We start from the raw sequence: 18,445 nt of genomic DNA, 5'->3' as shown, positions 1-18,445 counted from the left end.
TCGAGCAGCAAAGCGGGGTGCGGGACCCGCTGGCTAGGTGTTCTGGGAACCGGCAAAGCCTACAGGGCTCCGCAGGGTCTCCCTCCCTTGCCGCAACACAACCCGCCAGAAGAAACAGTGCAGAAGGAAGGGATATTGGAGCCAAGAGAGACGTTCCTCCCTCCATTCAGGTAGCCCACCTGGAAGTTTTTCTAATTTTTAGGTATCCCCGACAAGGCTGATCGCATCAGAAAAAGAACTGGCCTTAGGGTGCAACACCACAGGCTGGCAGAATCGTTTGTCCCCTTGAGCAACCTGACTGAGAAGGGGACGCTGCACACCCCACTGGGCCTTCACAGTTCTCAGGTGCACTGATGTCCACACCCAGAACTCAACCCCTTTCCCCAAGTGTTGTCCACTCGGCATAACCGAGCCTCTTCTAGGGCGCTAGCACCACCCTCCCAGGAGGGGGTGGTCTGCAGATGTTGAGAAGGCACCTATCTACACCTGGAAGCACATTTAACACCTCTTAAGCCCAAATCCAGCTCCTTCCACAGCACCAGAATCTTTCCAGGCACATTTCAGTAACGGTTTGCAGCTCTCGGCAGATACGGACGTACCGGGGCAAGCCAATGCTGCCAAAAGCCCTTTAGCGTTCTCGGGCAGCCCTTCGTACTTCGAGTGATAAAGCAAGCAAAGCCCCCGCGTTACACCAGAGATGGGATTCCAAATTAAGAGGAGGCGCAGGTGCTCTCAGACACACTGTTCCTTACGTCTAAAACAGCTCACCCGCAAAGCAAGCGCTGCAGAAGTTTCCAAACCCATTTTCAATACCTCGCGTTTCAGTATCACGGAAGGGTTTGGGCTGGAAGGGACCTTTACAGGTCATCCAGCCCAACCCCCCAGGAGGAGCAGGGACAAAGTTTAGCAAGGACAGATTTACAGGTACGATTTTAATTTCTCTTGGACTAAGGTCACGATAGAATTAATTTACTTATTTTTTCTAGCAACGTGGTGCCGTAACTAAGTCATCAACAGCAGAACACAATGCTTTACCTCCACATGTCCACTGCTGGCACAGAGAAAACAGACCACCCTGGGAGTAATAGGAACCGAGGTGACGATGCCTAACCCACCCATCTCCCAAACATTCTCCACTTCACAGTCCTCCTGAAAGTACAAAAGGACACATCACCATGCAGAACAAGGCAAGACATCATCAGTACAAACTCCTCACATTGACTGCTGCGTTATACTTCCCGCGCCTGCGATTACACGGTCTCAAAACGAAACCATTGCAACTTCTACCTTGGTCTACTTTATAACGAATATTGGAAGAGTCACCTCTCGGCGCTCTTCCGGCCCAGAGAGCTCAGTAATGCGCTAGCCTTCCTTCTACGGAAAGCGAGCCTGAGGAGTAAGACAGTTTTTCCACGATTGCACAATTATTACTAAAAGGGAAATTTCAGAAGAATTGTACTTTATTAAAACTCCATATTTGTATAAAACACTTGTGAGATCTCGCTATAATCTCCAGTATCAACACTTATAGATGGACTGAAAAATTATTAGGAAAATATTAATTTTTATTATTTCAACACTGTTGTTCAAAAAAGTACATGATTTGCCAGTTTAAAACCCCAGATATTCCCAAAATGTTGTGAATTACAAGTTACTAACATTTTCCCCAAATCTTGTTGGCTCAAGTTGTGGTAAGGTTTTATAGTTCCATCTTAATGGAATCTTTCTTCATAACCTCAAATTCTTGCTCATCCTCACACATTGACAGTTAAGGTTTTAAAGCTTTAGGTGTCTCTTCATCCAGTACTCTAATTATAAGGAAAAAAAAGGCATAACGAGCTTCTAAAAACCAACCGAGTGACTTGTCAGGAAGGCTCCTATTTGCAGCTCTGTCTGAATGGTACCAGACACTCAAACTCAGAAGTCACTGCCAGCACGCTCGAGGGACTCTAGTTCCAGGGTTTAGAGCCAGGTAACATTCAAACACTTAAAACATTTTGTCCTCTACCTTGAAATCCACTCGGATTCTGTGGACTCCATCTGTAGGTGGCTTTTGCTTGGAACTGCTTCCGTTAGTCAGAGTGCTGAGCAAATTCAGCGTGCTGCTTTCGGGCTTGCTTATAGGAGGGGGCTTTTCCTAGTCAAGCAAAGGAGCCTGCATTAATCCCAAACCCGAACGCCGAAACTTCACCAGTAATTAAATCAAACGCCACAGAGAATTCACAGACAAAACCCCCAAACCATCACAGAACTAACAAGCGTGTCAAAGCTGCGAGAAAGTAACCGTGCTGCAAACCACTTCTTAAGAGCACTCCACACACAATTACGTTTCTAATTCAATTTTCCTCTAACATCGTGTTGCTCTCTCTCATCAGAGCTCTGGTTTTTATTTTGCTGCAGGGGGGCAGCTCTGGGTGCAGCGAGTCCCTACGCGCTTCTCTCTCAGATTCAAATAAGGCAATTCTTTTTTGGGGGGAGGTATTTTTGTTTGGTTTTGTTCTCACAATGGAGTTGTTTCTAAGATGTTTCTAGTTCCGCTCCTCATGGAAAAGCTAGCCTCCACCCCACAACAGGCACATCTTAGAGAACATGTTAATATCTGAACCGGATCTTAGGCTTACGCCAGGTACTTCGGAATTCAGGTACTGCCACAAGGAAAACCTAAAATCTTTAACTACAAAAAAACCTGCAAAAGGGTTAAATAACACAGTTCTACTTTCTAGACAGACAGAAGTGCCAGGTTCTTGAAATTTACTGACTGTGTACAAAAAACAGTATTCACCTTTTCTTTTGGTTTCTGTTTCACAGGGAAAGTTGGACGGGGAGCAATTTTTTTCTGTTTGCTCTGTTCTGTGCCTAGGAAGGGGGGGAAAAATTATGAGTATTTCAAGTAACTAACAGCCACCTGTAGAGAAGAAAAGGGAAAAAAATCAGCTGGGTAACATGAGATGAATTTTAGACTAGAACTTTTCCACCCTCTTCTGTGACTGCACCTCACCAGCTACGACTCGAGCCGTCTCCTCGAGCACAAACAGGAGAGCTGGCTCTGCTAAAATCTGAAGCGGTCTGGGTGCAAAGCCACACAAGTCCTGGAGCTGCCTTGCTGGTCACTGTTCAAGCTGTTCTGTACTACGTGCAACAGCAGACTACGTTTTTGTAGTAGGAAAAGATTACATTCTTCTTGTTTCACATTTAGACTGTGAACAGCCAACGGACTTAACAGTTTTGCAAATACAGCTCAAGACTTCCAGGACTACCTGACTACAAATCTCAGTAAGGCTGGTCCTCTTTCTCCCCGCCCCAACGTTCACTGGAGTTCAATAAAAAGGAAACCAGTTCTAAGAGAAAATTCCAAAATAATCTGCTGCAATTTCAGCAGAACACGAAGCATTTATCAGTTTTAAAATCCAACAGCTTCTAGCGGTATTGTTACTTAACGTGACTCAAATAGATTGAGGACAAACAGTCCCATTTACCTATTTCTGGCTGGGGAGTCTGCTTTTTCTTAGGCTCAGAAGTGGTAAGTTTAGGTGCTTCTTTTTTCAAAGGTCCTGAGCTCGGTGGCTGAGCAGGAGGGAGCTGTACCGGCTGGAACGCCTGCTTGCCAGTCTTTCTGGTACCAGCGGCAGGCACCTGTTTGGGCTCCGACACTGGAACGGAGGAATTCCCGTCCTCATGCTTTTCCTCAACGGGCTTACGGGCAGGTTCGCTGCTCTTCTTGATGGCACTGTCGTCTCTCGATACGACAGTCTGGGGAGTTTGTTTCTGTCCAGAGTCCAACTGGTTCTTTCCAGAATGGCTTTCTTTCTTTTCATTTGTCTTCGACTTCTTCTCTTTCTTTTTCGCAGCTAGGAAGAAGAAGCATCAATAAAGCAACACTGAAACAATGGTGCGACTTCAAACGATTTGCTGCTTTTTTAAGACAAGGAAACAGACACTTCGACGTCAGAATTTTGTAATCTGTCATACAAAAGAAAAACCAGACTTTGTACGCCGAAGTTCAGCGAGCTCAAGGCAGCCGCTGACCGCTGTCGCAGTAACACGCAGACCTGCAGAGGTCCAGCACTGAGACCGCGGGGATTTAACAGAACGCGTATGACGGCTCACTTAAGCCTTATGTCGGAGACAAGGAGGCTCCTAGACACTCTCAGGCCCTGCGTCACTCGGGAGCTGGCACACCTCTGAGAAATGCTTCACCTGAAGGGCTGAGGGGAGACTGAGCAGCCATTGGCAGCAGCTCCCCACAAAAGGAAGGAAAAACTACAAATCCAGTGCCGAAAGCGACAGCCACTCTTAGAGAGCACAGACGCCGCTCACGCTCACGTCTCTCCTGCAGCTTCCACCTGACACTAGCAGAACAGGCAGGCTCCCCGCCAGCGTGTGGTTGCAGACTAACCTTTAGCAGCTCTGTGTAGCCACAACGACAGCACAAAGAGTAAAAGTTAAGAGATGAAAACGTCTGTCTTGTGCTACACTGGAGCCAAGTCTTTCAGCCTACCTTTAGCTTGCTTCTGGAGATAGGCTTTTGAAGGCATCCACTGTAGATTCTGACATTTCCTCATTCTACAAAGAAAGAATACGTCACAAAATCAGAAGAAAAACGCAGACGTTAAGAGGGCAGACTGTAAATATTCAACATGAAAAACTGAAAAAAAACCCCCCCATTATCGATACACCCACTACCTTCTCCAAGCAATCTTTTTTCAACCCTCTCTCCCTTCCTCAGAGATACGTAAAAGAAACTTCTTGTCTTCCTCTGTATTTTCCTCTTGGTTTTCCACACTCTTAGATTTGAGAAGTATCAGAATACTTCCAAGAGCTCCACAAGCCCACACCAAACTCTCACACTGCAGGTTTTACATAGTCCAAACTGAGGCCACTTCAGACAAGAGCAGTTACTCTTGGAGCAGGATCGGATCAGGTGGCCAAGTCTTTGCCAAGCGTTCAACTCTATTTCCTGTTTTTGTGACATTCAGCATAGGACGTCTTCTACACACCGGGCCAGGCTTTGTCTCTGCCCTCGTTCTTGTAGCAGGGCCTGTGGTTTTGAAACGCAGCCCCGGGCCCGGGCAAAGCTGCTCAGAGTGAGACTGCTTACAGACTGCTGCCTGCAGAGCGTTCTCACACAGGCCGGACTACACAGCAGCTCTCACAGCTCGGCTTTAGAAACAGCTTCCATGCCACTGCCACTTCACGGCTGCCACTTCAGTCGCTGCCTTTTCAGACACGTTATCCAGTCTGGTAAAACCAATTTAAGGCAGCAATGTAAAGATGCACAAGTTCAGGCTAAGTGACATGTACAACAAATGACAGGAAAAAAATCAGGGAGAGTTTCTTAGTGACACCGAGAGACATCTCTGTTACATGAAGTGTATGCACAGCAGATAAACGTCATCTTGAGAGGACCAACTCTTCATAAATGCAACTTGGGAGAATAAGAGAGAAATATTTACGCATACATTGCCCTGCTTGCAAAAACCCACACTGTCCAGCGAAAGGCACCGGGCTCGTCCCGAATGCTTTTCAGTGCTATGCCGGCTTCATCAAACCGGTGAGAATAAAGCAGAAGTGAACTTCAGGAAACGCAGCTCGTAACAAGCGCTCCTTGAATCGGGATCTTGACTCTTAAACTAAACCGTTTACACTCCCCTGCTGCGATCCAGCCTCAGCCCAGGCCAAGTTCCCTCAAAGCCTGTGCTACAGGGTAAATCTGCTGTTCCCTGTCCTGGAGCAGGGGTGTGTGGGATTAGACAGTTTCTCAGACGCGTACTTACTTGCAGCACTGCTTCTTTATATTGCGCCCACCAAACTTGGGTTTGTCGAGACAGTTAGTACAGACACCACAGTCCTCTGGGACCTGGCAGCCCGAGCACTGCCCACAGCGCCTGGAGCGGCGGCCCTTCTTCACCGGAGGCTCTTGCTGCGCCTTGTTTCTGGTAACCGGCTTAATGGGCTTGATCGGTGGAGCTAGAGGTTCAGCCTCTTCTGAGCCAGCTACTGATGACTTATCTAACAAAAGAAGTTTGATGTGAATTCACTGACGTCAAAGAACACTTCAGGAGCGTCTGATTTGCTAACGGACCTTATTCCATTACGCATAAGTCCACCTGCAGAGCCACCCCAGGGGTGTGCGTAAGCGTGCGTGGATACACACATACATGTACTCACACCCCGAGCAGAGTGAAGCTTAGCGCAGAACACAAGTGTGTAACAGTTACCAACGGCTGAAAGGATTAACCCTGCTCCAACGGCGCGGTAACCGCGTGTCCCAGCTGTTTAACATACTTTCCCCTTGTTAACGGCTGGAAGTCCTCATTTCAAGCAGTCAACAAAAGCTGACTTTGTGTGAATCCACAGGTGAAAACTGAAAATCTTAACTCACCATCGTTCCCCATGGAAGACAGTATCTTCTCCCGCTCCTCCCACGGTAAGGCACTCAGAGTGGGCATGTCGTCAGGAAACACGGCTCGCTTGCGGCCCAGCGCAACAGCTGCTCTCCTGCAAACATGTTTTATTCGTGGTCCTCGGACCGACGTTTCTGATGAGTCGCTCTCCTGTCCCTAGATTTCAGAACACGAGAACAGAGAGTATTCCTAAGAGAGGTACCACGATGAGGCTGGGAAACACGTAACGGAAACTTCAGAACAACCTAAAAGGAGTCAAACGATGTCTTGGCTTGCGCTTTGTAAGAATCTGGACAAAAATAGAGACAAACCCTGAGCCTTCTAAGCCTCGGTTACCCAAGAGAGGATAAGCTGAAAAGAACAAGAAGTTTGACTCATTTGCAACTACAAGGTAGGTTTCCACCTGCTACCGGGAAGCGAACTCGCTCATGAAGCTGTGTTATCAAGGCACCGGTATCCCAAAAATCACTCCTGGCTGGAATCAGACTGACACTCGGTGCTAACCGACGCAGCAGAGCCAGAGCAAACCAGCCTGCTGGACAGCTGCTGGCCTTTACGGCAAGGGGCTTGTTGCGCTGCCGTGCAATCTTCTGTGTTTTCATCCCCGGATTCTGAAATATTTCAGACTAAAAGAACTCCCTCAAATAGGTAATTGTGAGGGCCTGCGCTTCTCCTCCAAGGAGGCCAGACATACAGAGGCACGCGCTTCATTTCAGAGACAAAAAGCTGGAGAGTTCTCTATTTAAAACACACGCTAGTGATTTTCAGCACTGGTGTCATTCAGGAAAGCCAGGGTTTAAATGGCCCACGGTCCCCGAAAGTGTATTTCACCCCCTTTCCGGTAGCAAAAAGGACTGCAGAAAAGGGTAGGTTTGGGCTGGGGGAACGGGGAAGAGAGGAAAGCGGTAGGAAGCAGTCCCCCAATCACACGCAAAATCCCAATGGATCTTCCTCCTGCCCACAAGTGACAGATTGTCATTGTGTAGTTAAAAAAAAAAAAAAAAAAAAAAAAAAGAGAGAGAGAAACAAAGACCAACTTCATCTTCAGAAGCCAGCTTTCTGCTCAGGGAGGGCCTACAAGAAACATCGAGGTGAAGAAGACAGACTCCTGCAGTTTGCTGGAATCGTGCTTTTAAGAGCGAATACTGCAACTCTGTACGATCACTTTGCTCAGATTTATTCAGAGAAATTGAACAAGCAGCTACGCCGCACCGAGCTCCCCCCTCAGCCGACTATTCGGCAGCTCTCTCTCCCCGCCAGCTTCTGCCCGGGGCTCCTCGTTTTGGGATCGTTTGCCATCTGTTGCGCTAACAGCTGCTTAGCTCGGCACGTTAATTCTTCACGCTTAGGATACGAAAGCTACTCGTGACTTTCAGTGCAAGTTCAAAACAAAGACGCGCTCTAGCAAAAAAAAAAAAAAATAACCCAAAACTTGGAAAAAGGACTACCTGTGCTTTTGGCTGATCCGCCTGTTTGAGGGACTTGCTCTTCTCAATCTTGTACAGCTGGGCCTTGGCCTTTTTCAGAAGACTGGCCACCCTCTTGTCAGTCATGGGCAGTTTGTCTGCTTGAGCCAACATAGAGCTGATGGAGGAAGCGGAATGTTTAACAGTGCTTGACGAAGGAGCAGAAAGACGCAGGGCTTTTTCCTTCTCCAGAGACGGCACGGCGGGGCTGAGGTCCAGATCCGATTTGTCTGGCCCCCCTCTACCTTTCTTGGACGTTTTGGTTTTGATGGCCGCCGTATCCACCAGCGCAGCAGCGCAAACGTCTGCCGCGGGATCTATCGCTGTAGATTTCTTCCGCCCAGCAGTCTTTTTGGCAGACGACGATGCTGCGACGTCTTCGCCGACAACTTTTTCTTTGGGCATCTTACCTCCAGGAAACAAAGCAGAGCTACTCTGGATTTCTGACCCTTTCCTCCTTTTCTCCTTCCTTGACTCTCGCTTGTTCTCCTTTTCTCTCTCCCTGTCTTTCTCTCTGCTCTTGTCCTTCTCCAGGCTTTTGTCAGCGTCTTTATCTTTGGAGAGCTCCTCTGCTGCCCTGTCCTTGTTTCTGCCTCTCTCTGCCTGCGGGCTGGATGTGAACCAGGGGAAGAGAGGCGTGGGGCTACCAGAGGAGAAAGGCTCTGCCGGAGCGCTGGCCTGCTTCCTCGGTCTCTGACTTCTTTCTGCGGATTCCCCAGCCTGCGTCAGGGAATGGGAAGGAAACGTAAAAGTGGAGTTTAAGGCACTAGTGGCAAGAGAACTAACAGAAATGCTAGTTAACGAGGAAGAGACAGAAGACTGCGGGGTGAGCGTTGTCAGGTCAGAGGTACTAAGCCTTCCGCTTCTCGTCCTCATGGAGTGCGAAGGAGATCTGGGTTCCGACCGGATGGGGCTAAACACTCTCCTCTTCCGATTCCGAGAGGAGGCACCCTTTGCAGAGGTCCCCGCAGCGGCGCGACCAACCGACGAGGGCAGAATGACAGACTCAAAGATCCTGGAGTGGGCCTCGCTCGGCGTGAATCTGGGCGCTCTCAGCAGAGGACTTCTCTTGTGCATGTCAAACCTCGTTCCAGAGTGAAGGGAAAACAGACGTGCCGGGGCCGTCGCACCCGGCGTTGAGAAGCCGGACGCAAAGCCGACGTCTTCCGGTGTCAGCGGCGGGGGTCTGAAGTTATCGAATATCGGTTTGCGAATGAGACCCTCTTTGGCGTATTTGGCTGAGGAGAAGTACTGCGGCTCCGACCGGGAATGCTTCAGGGAGGTCCACCTAAACGTGGGCTCTCGCAGGATCGATTTCCGCTTCTCCTGCATCGGTGCAGCAGAAGCGGGGAGAAAGGGTGAGGCCAGCGGTATGGTAGGAGGCATAAGCCAAGGGGTATGGTCCGAGATGCTGGAAGCAGGCTGCAGCGGCGGCGGGGGCGTGAGCAAAGGGGGAGGAGGAGAGGAGGAAGACTGCTGCTGCGGCACGCTTGGTAAGGCCGACAGCTTCTTCGCGGTCCTCTGGCCAAAACTTCTTTCTGTTATCGAAAACCTTCTGTTTCTCCTGTCGCCGTTATCGTTTTCAGGGGACTGAGAAACAGGCAGCGGCGCATGAACTTCCGGAGTATTGCTTCGCTCCTCAGAAAGCGTCTGCATCTCCTCGGAAGCCTGGGAGTCCGTAGACGTATCCACGCTGGGGCTGCTGGAGCGCGAGGAGTCCGACGACATCTGGGACGAATGCTGAGAAGCAGCACTGGACTTTTCGCTGGAGCCGCAAGACGCAGCGCTGAACCTGCTGTTTGGTGTGGATTCTAGTCTGGAGATTTTAATGGGAGGATCGTAGTCTTCGTCCTCAATGAACCGTTTGGGTGTTTTAATAATTCGTGAAGAGATAGCGCTCACAACTGGCATGATGAACTGCCGGATGTTTTTGAGCTGGGTTCTGCCCTTCCTGCCCTGCAGTTTGGCTGCTTCTTTCTCGATCTTTTTTTGCGCCCCCTTTTTAGCCCTCTGCAAGAGCTGCTTAGCAATTGTGGCATCTGTCCTTTTGGTGGAAGGTATGATTCTGACGGGCTTAATCCTGCGCGGACTCTGCCTGACAGCAGTCTTTTCCTCTTTCGTAGGAGGCGGCGTGCCATCCTTTTCTTTGCGAGTCCTTTGGGCTTTCTCCAGCTGCGAGTTTACGACTAAGGCCGAGGAAGTCTTTAAACGCTCAGAGGACGGCGGCCTACCTCTCCTGCGCACGATCTGAACGCTCTTCCTCCCAATCTGAAGTTTCGCCCCAGGCTTAAATTTCGATTTCAGTGGGGAGAGCTTGCTAGTTCTTAATTTCTTGATTTTAGTTGCTTGCTGAAAGGTAGTGGATGGCGACCTTTTGATTTTTTTCAGACTCTCTTTTTCTTCTTTACTGCCCTTCTGACTGTCCGACGCGTCCTTCACTTGTGACAGTTTGAACTTCACGCTCGTAAGCGCCGGAGGTCTCCCTCGTCTTTTTTCCCCGCTCTTCAACTCCTTCTTCTTTACTTTCTCCATGGATGTGGTTTCAGACTTGCTGGAAGGGGAGCACACGGATGAAGAGTCTGACAGTACAGCTGAGCTTCGGTCAGAACTGCTCCGGGGCCTCCCGCGAGGTTTCCGTGGACTAGATTTAACTGAGAGGGAAGCAGAGAACGCAGAGCACGCATTAAATTTCTCCGAGTGTCGGATCAGCGTTACCCAAGTCGTGCAAGTATTTACTCAGTATCGGTCACACCGCCCGTACGAGTTGCCAAGACATTTCAGCTAATCAACAAATAAAAACAGTTTTATCGATGCGCGGAAAGAGTACCTTCCCAGCGAACCTCTCCTCCCAGGTAATACACGAAGTAGATTTTTTTTTTTTTTTAAAACACAAATGCAACGGCAGAAAACCGTCATCAACCTAATGTTGAGAGGGAACAATAATTCTTAAGGGCATGTGCCACCTTTCAAACACGTTAAAAGATTTTTTTTTTTTCAGCAGATCACAGCTAGCTGAAAGGAAAATAAAAAATCCATCTTCCCTAGTGCCATCCATCTGCACTGCTACAGGACAGGTCAGTAAGGCAAGAACAATGTACAGGGAGCGGCTGCTGCAAGGTGATTTACTAAAAGACTTGATTTTAGTTTTGAAACGCAGTCAGCACTCGTCGTTGCATCTGGAACCACCAAGCAGATGCGCAAGACTCGATTACCCACCTCTACCAATGCACCTCACTGCATGCCCAGCAAACCCCGCTGCCCCAGCTCTGGGGCTGCCCAGAGCTCTGCCAGGGCACTTCGCTCTCTTTGAAACGCCCTCCTAGCAAGGCTCTGCACAGCAGAACGTGCTGGCAAGGCCAAGCTGTGCAGATCGTTGTGGTGAGTGCTGTGGTGAGAGCATTCATTGACAGGAATCTAAACCAAAGCTGAACTCACTGCCAGCCCCATGACGATTTGACTCTACGTCTTGAAGGCTGGAAATGCAACAAGTTAGCTACAGCTCATCCTCAAGTGTTCTACATTTGTTCTGTCTCCCAAAGAGTGACGGCTGGATGAAACATCCAAACCAGTTTTAGATCCTTACTATTGAAACCACTGCCTCTCCAAAGCACTGCGTGAGGTTGCAAACAGTGGTTTCATGAATATAACTCTTTCAGGCAAGGTTTCCCTGTTCTGTAACAGATCAGATGTAAAGCGTCCCAAACTAACCAAGTCGAATCCAAAGACTGGGGTGGCTTTCACGGTGGATGACACTTGATGGAACAAAGAGGAGAGGCACGGCAAAAGCACCGCGAAGGGGAGTACAAAGTCAACACCCAGTCCTGCGACTTGAACGTACCTGTGGGGGACCTGGTGGGACTTCGCACTTTGACTTCTTCATCTGAACCAAAACCTAAAAACTGTTCATCCTGCAACGAGAAAGCGGATGCAAGTTTGAAGCCGCAGATATTAGCATTAAACCGAACTTCATTGTCATCAAAGCAGGAAAGGATGCTAGAGGACGCTCCCTGCCCAGGCAACGTACTGGCGTCTGTTCCTCAAGCAAACCACCGCTAAAAAGGAAACACGAGTTTTATACACACCTATAAAGCAGCTATAGTTTACGGCTATGGAACGATCAAAAAGAGTTATGGGGAAACCAAGGACAAGTATGTATGGAAACAACCCCTAGTGCATCAAATCTGCTGCTATAAGCTATGATTCAAACCGCCCTAAAGACACACTCCAGCAGAAGAACTATTTCCATCTTTATTTCTCTCATACAGAAGCTGACTAACTTCCTCCAGACTCATTTAAAAGCCTCTCTGGAAGAGCAGAAGCGCCTGAGGTCTGTAACGCTGCCCCAGCATCCTGCAGCTGGAGCAAGGCCTCGGGGCTGGCTCTGGTGCCCTCCCCTGCGGGAAGGCTCGCCACCCGCTCGCACGAGACCCAGCAGTGGCGCTCGCGGCCTCTGGAAGGAGAACGCGTGGTTTCAGGGCCTCTTTGGACCCTCCAGAGATCGGCGTGCCTTCAGCTGAACCCCACCCGTCAGCTCCATCACGCAGCAACCTCCAGGCCTGGCTACGGAACCAGTGCAAGCAGACCGAAGCTGCTGCCGGGCAGACAGAGACACCCCCAAGGCGCAGGCATCGTCCACGCGCCCCAAGAGCCGCAGCCCCCCCGAGCACGAAATACCAGAAACTGCCAGCCGGCGAGGCGGCAGAATAAGGTTTCTCTCAGGGGCACCAACGGCTGTTTGCTCCCACACGGCTCCCAGCAAAGCCACCGCCCAGACGGGAGCACAGCCTTTACCAGCTGTTACACTTCAGAGAACAACGACATCGGTAGCCGTGTAGGTAACGTTACGGAACGTCAAGGAGAATTTTCTTAGAAAATGGCTCTCGACTACAGTAAAGGTGGTGTTTCTTGTTGGTTTGGGTTGGGTTTGTTGTTTTTTTTTTTTTTAATTTCACTTCAGGCTTTGTCTTTAAGAGAGATGAAAATCTGACCTGCATGGTAAAGCTTTTCTCCCCGACAGAGGCGTGACGTTAAAGATGCTCTGTTCCCACTGAGACAGGTTTTTCACAGAGTACACAAAAATGTCAGTCCTGTTTGACTGCCACCAAAATTTGTGACACATTTTCGTTTTTACGTCGTTCCAGCTTTCCTAGTCTGATTTCACCCCAAGTATTTATGCTCGCCCGTCTTAAGTTTCCTCTGAACTTTGAAAACGGAGGGGTCACTTGTTGCTTGCTTCTCTGAACCGCTGCGCAATGTGGCTGCACGCTAGAAAGCAACTACGCTGTTCCTGGAACGATTTGAGTCTGCAAAGAGCTCTGAGAAGAGCAACGATCAGCGCTCGCCGCTGGCGAAGGGGATGCTCCTGCCCCTCCTCACATCCCTGCCGCCTATCTCTTCTCTGCACTTGCAGCAGTGACGCCAAGAAACCCGGAAAAAGCAACGATAAGGCAACGTAAAAGAAACACAATTAAGCCCAAACGCGTGGTTTCCGCCCGAGGAACCCCGCGTCACGCAGAGCCCCCCGAGACCTTTCCCTGAAAGGGAATAGCTACCACGCCTCCACTTTAATCCCACAGCAATAAAAGCGAGCGAGGAAGGCTGCGGAGCGCCCGGCTCCCCGCTCGCAGCACTGCGGATCAATGGTCCCGTCACGCCTGCCCGCCGCCCCGCGCACGTGGGCTCGCTGCGAGATGTAAACACTGCGGCGCGGGCGCTGCCTTCACAGGGACGCGGGCCGGGAAAAGGGGCGCCCGGGGAAAAGGGGCCCGGCACCGCAGAGGGAGAGGCTGCTGACAGAGGCAGCTTCGGGCTGAAACAGTCCAGACGCCGAGAACGCAAGCGGAAAAGCAAGGAGCTACCTACAAACAGGCAGGCTTCGAAACGCAAAGGGAACCTGCCCACACCGCGCGCTTTCTTCTTCATCAGCCTACCAAAGACTGAGGTCTGCGGCGTTTTCAAAACACACCAAAACAAAAATCACGTGCACATAGCGCAAGGAGGAGAGACTCAGGGCACGTATACAGCCGTGTACAGGAGAAACCTACAGACCGCCTGCTGAAAAGATGGCAGCGGTGCTTTCCTTCCACAAAACAGCACATTTCCAAGTCTCCCAGCTCTAACTGAACAGCTCCCCAGCGCTTCACCCGTTTGGTGCTCGGAAGCGGCCCCGAGCGAGGGGCAGCGCGCCGGCCGTCCCTCCAGAACCACAGCGCTGCAGCCCGAGAGGCACACGGCGACACAGAGCCCTCACCGCGGCAGTGCTGGTGCGCTCGGCTCGAAGGACAAGTCACCTTTCCAACAGGCGACTGAAACGCTAATAAACAAGCAAATTATTTTCAGGAAGAGTAACAGACACAAAGACTTATTTACGAGACCGAGTTACAGACCATCCCTGGCCAGAGAGCAAGTTTGTTCAGTGCAATCCGAAATAATACCCCAAAATTGTTTGCCGGCACTCGACTTACACGTGCGTGAACCGCTTGCTGTTGGCCAGCGACTGCAGACCTCTGGTACCAAAGCTGCACCTCACACTCAACACGGTCTCACGCAGTTGCAAATAAAAACCACGTCAGGTACAACTACGCTGCGAAGGGGCTGACCGTGCGCGGTCAAACCTCAGGAGCAGGGAGAGGTACGCACCCCAAGTTCATGGCTCGACAGCCGGCTGTTCAGAGGTACCGGCGCCTCACGACAGACGTGTATTTTCTGCTAACCGCCCCTCTGCCCGCAACGCCACGCTGGCCCTGAAGACACAGGAGAAGCCCCAGCGTGGCCACCCTGCGCCTCTCTGCACCCTCGACGAGAAGAAAGAGGTGTTCGACTCGCACTTCCCCCGAGGGGTTTGCTCAGACCCCTGCTGCCCGGCCCGCACCAGGACTTCCGCAAGGCGCGCAGCGAGGACGGCTGGAGAGAGGAGGGAACAGGACGTGATTTCTGCAGGAGGAATCTCCCTCCTGCTATGCTGAAACGTCTACTACCTTGCTTTTCCAACGGGACTCGTTAACTGTGGCTCTGGCTCGATATCCGGGGAACGGCAATCTCTCCTCATTTCCTCCGAAGCAATCACTAGCACTGCCTACCGTAAAGAGCTGCTCTCCACAAAACCACCACTGCGACTTCACTTACAAGTAGCACGACCAACATGCCACCCGCATTTGCTGGGTGGCACTCGGGAGCGTATCGGTGACCTCAAACCGGCCGTTCCCGCTGAGAAGGCGGCCCTGTAACTTACTGGAGAAGATGGAGAAGCTCACCGAGTACCAGCAGGCATTTGCCAGGCCAAGCCACCCCATCGGCCATCACACATCAAAACGCAGTTTTGAGGCAAAGCGAGCACGAAGAGCCTCCCTCCGGTTTTTCAGAAGCGACTATAAGGCATGACAGATGGAGAGCGATTAAAAACCATAAGGGTTTTGATCGTGACCTCATTTACCTGAGAAAGAATAACGCAACGCAGAAAAGCTCACCGGGGATTACAAATAAAGGGATGAGGGAGGGCTCGCCTCACGCGCAGGACACGAAGCAGGCAAGGGGGCACCTCTCCACGGGCAGCAGAGCTTCCACGTACATCTCCCACGCCAACGTTACACGACCCCGGCTGGTCTGAACCTCAAAGCTGCGAGCAGATGAGGAGAGGCTTCTCCTAAGGTAACCCAGCCACCACAAGGGCAGAAAAGTTGCAAGCAAAACTCTATTGCATTGTTCCTGAGCAAAGTCACTTTTGAAAGAGTTTCCAACTAAAGATCTCGGAGGAAAAGCCACCTTCAAAGGAGGAACCATCCTGAAGGCGCTGACTGGTGTTCCAACCTGTCTGAAGAGTAACAGCGCCACCCGTACCACCGCGGGTGATCCGTAAAGTCGCACGGACTGCCACACAGCTGTGAGAAGCACCAAACCAGCCAGGCAGCGGCTCCCACCAGCTCTTGAAAACATTTTTTAAATTTTACAATAACAATGCTTTACTCCTCTTCCTGACCACCACCTCGGTTTTGGCCCCACTTACACAGCACCTCATCTTCTTGGAAAGAGACGAACTATCTTCAGCAGCTCACTGAGGAGCCTGCTGAGGAACTACGGCACAGTATCCGACAGGCTCCTCTTCTCCTGGCCGGGGAAGCATCCTCGGAGGCTGGCAGCGAGTAACCCCCAGACAAACGTCGGCGCGCCCTGCGCTTGCGTCAGGAGCGGAGCCACCTGGGAGCTCGGGGAGGTGCTTCCCAAGCGATTACTTGCGACGCAACGCTGCTGACGAGCGGCGGAGCACTTGGGGTTACCGCTACGTCCCGCCTCGGCTGAGGGTCCGCTCGCCCTTTCGTTCTTTAATCAGAACACAGCTCTGAACGGGCGCGATGCGCGGACTCGGCCGGGGCTTCGCCTCAGCGCAGCACCGATGCACCCAGCACGTCCCGAGAGCGCAGGGTGGGTCACCTCCGCACGGCAGCCCCAGACTAGACCAGCGGGAGGACGCGCCCCTCCGGCTGTGCTGCAGCCGTACCCTCGGCAATGAACCGCGACAACGCAACCGGGACCGGGACCGCAGCTTCCGGGTCCCTCGGACCACACCTGATTTTAGTGAGAGAGAGCGAGCTGCTCTTCACGGGGCTCAAGCGCAGACAGCGCCCGTTCTCACAGTACTACCGAGCGTGTGGACCCGTCTCGCCAACTTGCTGGAAGGAAAATGGAAATATCCAGCGCTAGGAGGTAACAACGCAGCCGGCCTCGTGCTGTTTGGCCAGACTGCGGGCAGCGGAACAGACTGACCGCCAGCAGCAGCCCACTAACAACACGATCGGTCCCTGCTTTCCACAGAGTCCTGGTTCCAACCTGGATGAGAAATCCTGGCTTGCCGTTTCCACTCTGAAGGAAGAGGGATGCTTTTTAGAGCACGTGAAACAGTCCCATTCTGACAGCAACAAGCTTTCAATACCGCTTCTGAGGGCGGGGGGCAGCCCAACTACTGCCTAGAAAGACTCAGCTTGCACTCGGCGAGAGCAAAGCGAGACCAAAGCCTCCCGGACCACATCTGAGAGACCAGAGGCAACGCAGTGCTTCTGGCAAGCAAAGTCTCTCCCTCTCAGTTCCGTAACGGACGTTAGAAAGCAATGCCTCAGGCAGACTTGGTCGAGCTAGCCGAAAGGACGTAACGGCCAGGGAGGCATCCCACAGTTCCTCGCCAAAGTTCTCCTCAGCGGCCAGCGATGCCGCAGAGAGATGGGAGACGCAGCATCTCATCAGAGACTCCCTTCGTCTGCCCTTCACCAGCACTTCACTGCAAACCAGGCAGGGCTGCCCGCAGGACTGCGGGGACGAGGGTGCCTTCAACACATGCCAGACAGTTCCCTCAGGTAGTCTCCAGGACAGGCCAAGAAGAGGTGGCGGCCTCCACTGCAGCGACAGACCCGAACCAACAGGACAGAGTCCCTGTAGGGAAGGCTCCCTCCGAGAACAGGTTACTCGCGTCCCTGCTCACCGAAACCCTCGTTTCCTCCAAACGCGGCACAGTAAAATCTGTAGTTCAGTGCTTTGATGACGATACGGAAGCGCGTGGTGAAGCACGCTGCTGCAAGAGTCTGTCCCGTGAGTTTTCCAGCTGAAGGAAGTGCAATGTCGAAAAGTCCCCAGAGCAAACCGGTCAGCGCGCATGGCTGCTGCTTCCAAAACCGCCTCACCTACCCATCAGCGCTGCCAGCAAGATGAGCGACACCACCTTCCACGGAAAACAGCCTCTCGCGGGGAACCCCAATCTCCCTCCGCCACAAAGCCTCGCAAAGCCGCTCCTCTGAGGTTTGGAGTACTGCGTAGCGCTGACCGAATCGCGGGAACGGGGGACTCAGCAGGGTGGTGCAAACACGTACGTTCACACTTCTGACAACGGAGGGCTCGAGTTTTCAGGAAGGAGAAACGGCACCGAGGAGCCTCCATCTCTGGGGCCGTGGCCCGTATTGCCTTCACCAAGCGTCTCCGGTCTCACCTCGACCCCTCCGAGCAGCTACGTCCCCGCGCACGCGCAGCAGTCGCGTTTCCAGTAACAGGTAGAGCTCTACACCCCTACCTCACAGATCAAACAGCCAGGCAGTTTTCCAGTGGCCGCCCAGCGTAACACCAGGAGGGGAAACGTTGAGGCAGACGCAATTTCAACGCCGTTTTCTTCACACAAGACGGTGCCTTTTCCCACTTAATTCTCACTGATTAAGAGCGGCCCGGGCAGCAAGCTTGGCACCACAGCTCAGGTGCGACCGTGGCGGCAGTACGGAAGCTGCTCCTTCCTCCCAGCACAGGGATCCAGGACCACTTCCAAACACGCCAGCCGCCGGTGAACTAACGCCTACCTCGCAAAAAACCATGATTCCTGGGCAGTTAGGGCAGCGCTACTAGAGATGCCACCATCACCGCTACGTCCCATGCCAAACCGGGGTTTCTGCAGCTCTCAGCTGCTCTCAAGCTGAGGCGGATTTATGGAGTAAACTGTCAACGCGCATCCAACGCGCTCCCAGCTTTTACGTCCCAAAGCTTCAATTAAACTTCAGGGACGGGGAGGCAGCTCTGAGCTGACAAGCACAGCGGATCTAACAACTA

General features: G+C 51.8%; 1 protein-coding gene across 3 annotated transcripts in view; it reads right to left on the bottom strand.

The window, feature by feature from the left end:
• The window catches only part of KMT2A (lysine methyltransferase 2A), a 42,555-nt gene that overhangs the window by 20,645 nt on the left and 3,465 nt on the right, over nucleotides 1-18,445 (bottom strand). For 2 of the 3 annotated variants that reach the window (XM_086765977.1, XM_086765976.1), the window contains exons 1-8: nucleotides 7,853-10,518; nucleotides 6,383-6,560; nucleotides 5,775-6,009; nucleotides 4,499-4,563; nucleotides 3,477-3,848; nucleotides 2,783-2,856; nucleotides 2,009-2,137; nucleotides 1,036-1,149 (exon numbers count right to left, since the gene is read on the bottom strand). In XM_086765977.1, the coding sequence (XP_086622103.1) occupies nucleotides 1,036-1,149; nucleotides 2,009-2,137; nucleotides 2,783-2,856; nucleotides 3,477-3,848; nucleotides 4,499-4,563; nucleotides 5,775-6,009; nucleotides 6,383-6,560; nucleotides 7,853-10,402 (3,717 nt within the window). In that variant the 5' untranslated portion in view covers nucleotides 10,403-10,518. Of the gene's footprint in view, nucleotides 1-1,035; nucleotides 1,150-2,008; nucleotides 2,138-2,782; nucleotides 2,857-3,476; nucleotides 3,849-4,498; nucleotides 4,564-5,774; nucleotides 6,010-6,382; nucleotides 6,561-7,852; nucleotides 10,522-11,708; nucleotides 11,779-18,445 lie in introns of those variants that run through there. The other variant, XM_086765975.1, reaches the window with a different exon arrangement.

The sequence above is a fragment of the Chlamydotis macqueenii genome, chromosome 24 (genome assembly GCF_036417535.1).
Source record: "Chlamydotis macqueenii isolate bChlMac1 chromosome 24, bChlMac1.mat, whole genome shotgun sequence".
NCBI lineage: Eukaryota > Metazoa > Chordata > Aves > Otidiformes > Otididae > Chlamydotis > Chlamydotis macqueenii.
The sequence above is the reverse complement of the archived record's forward strand: the minus strand, read 5'-3'. Positions and strand labels throughout refer to the sequence as shown.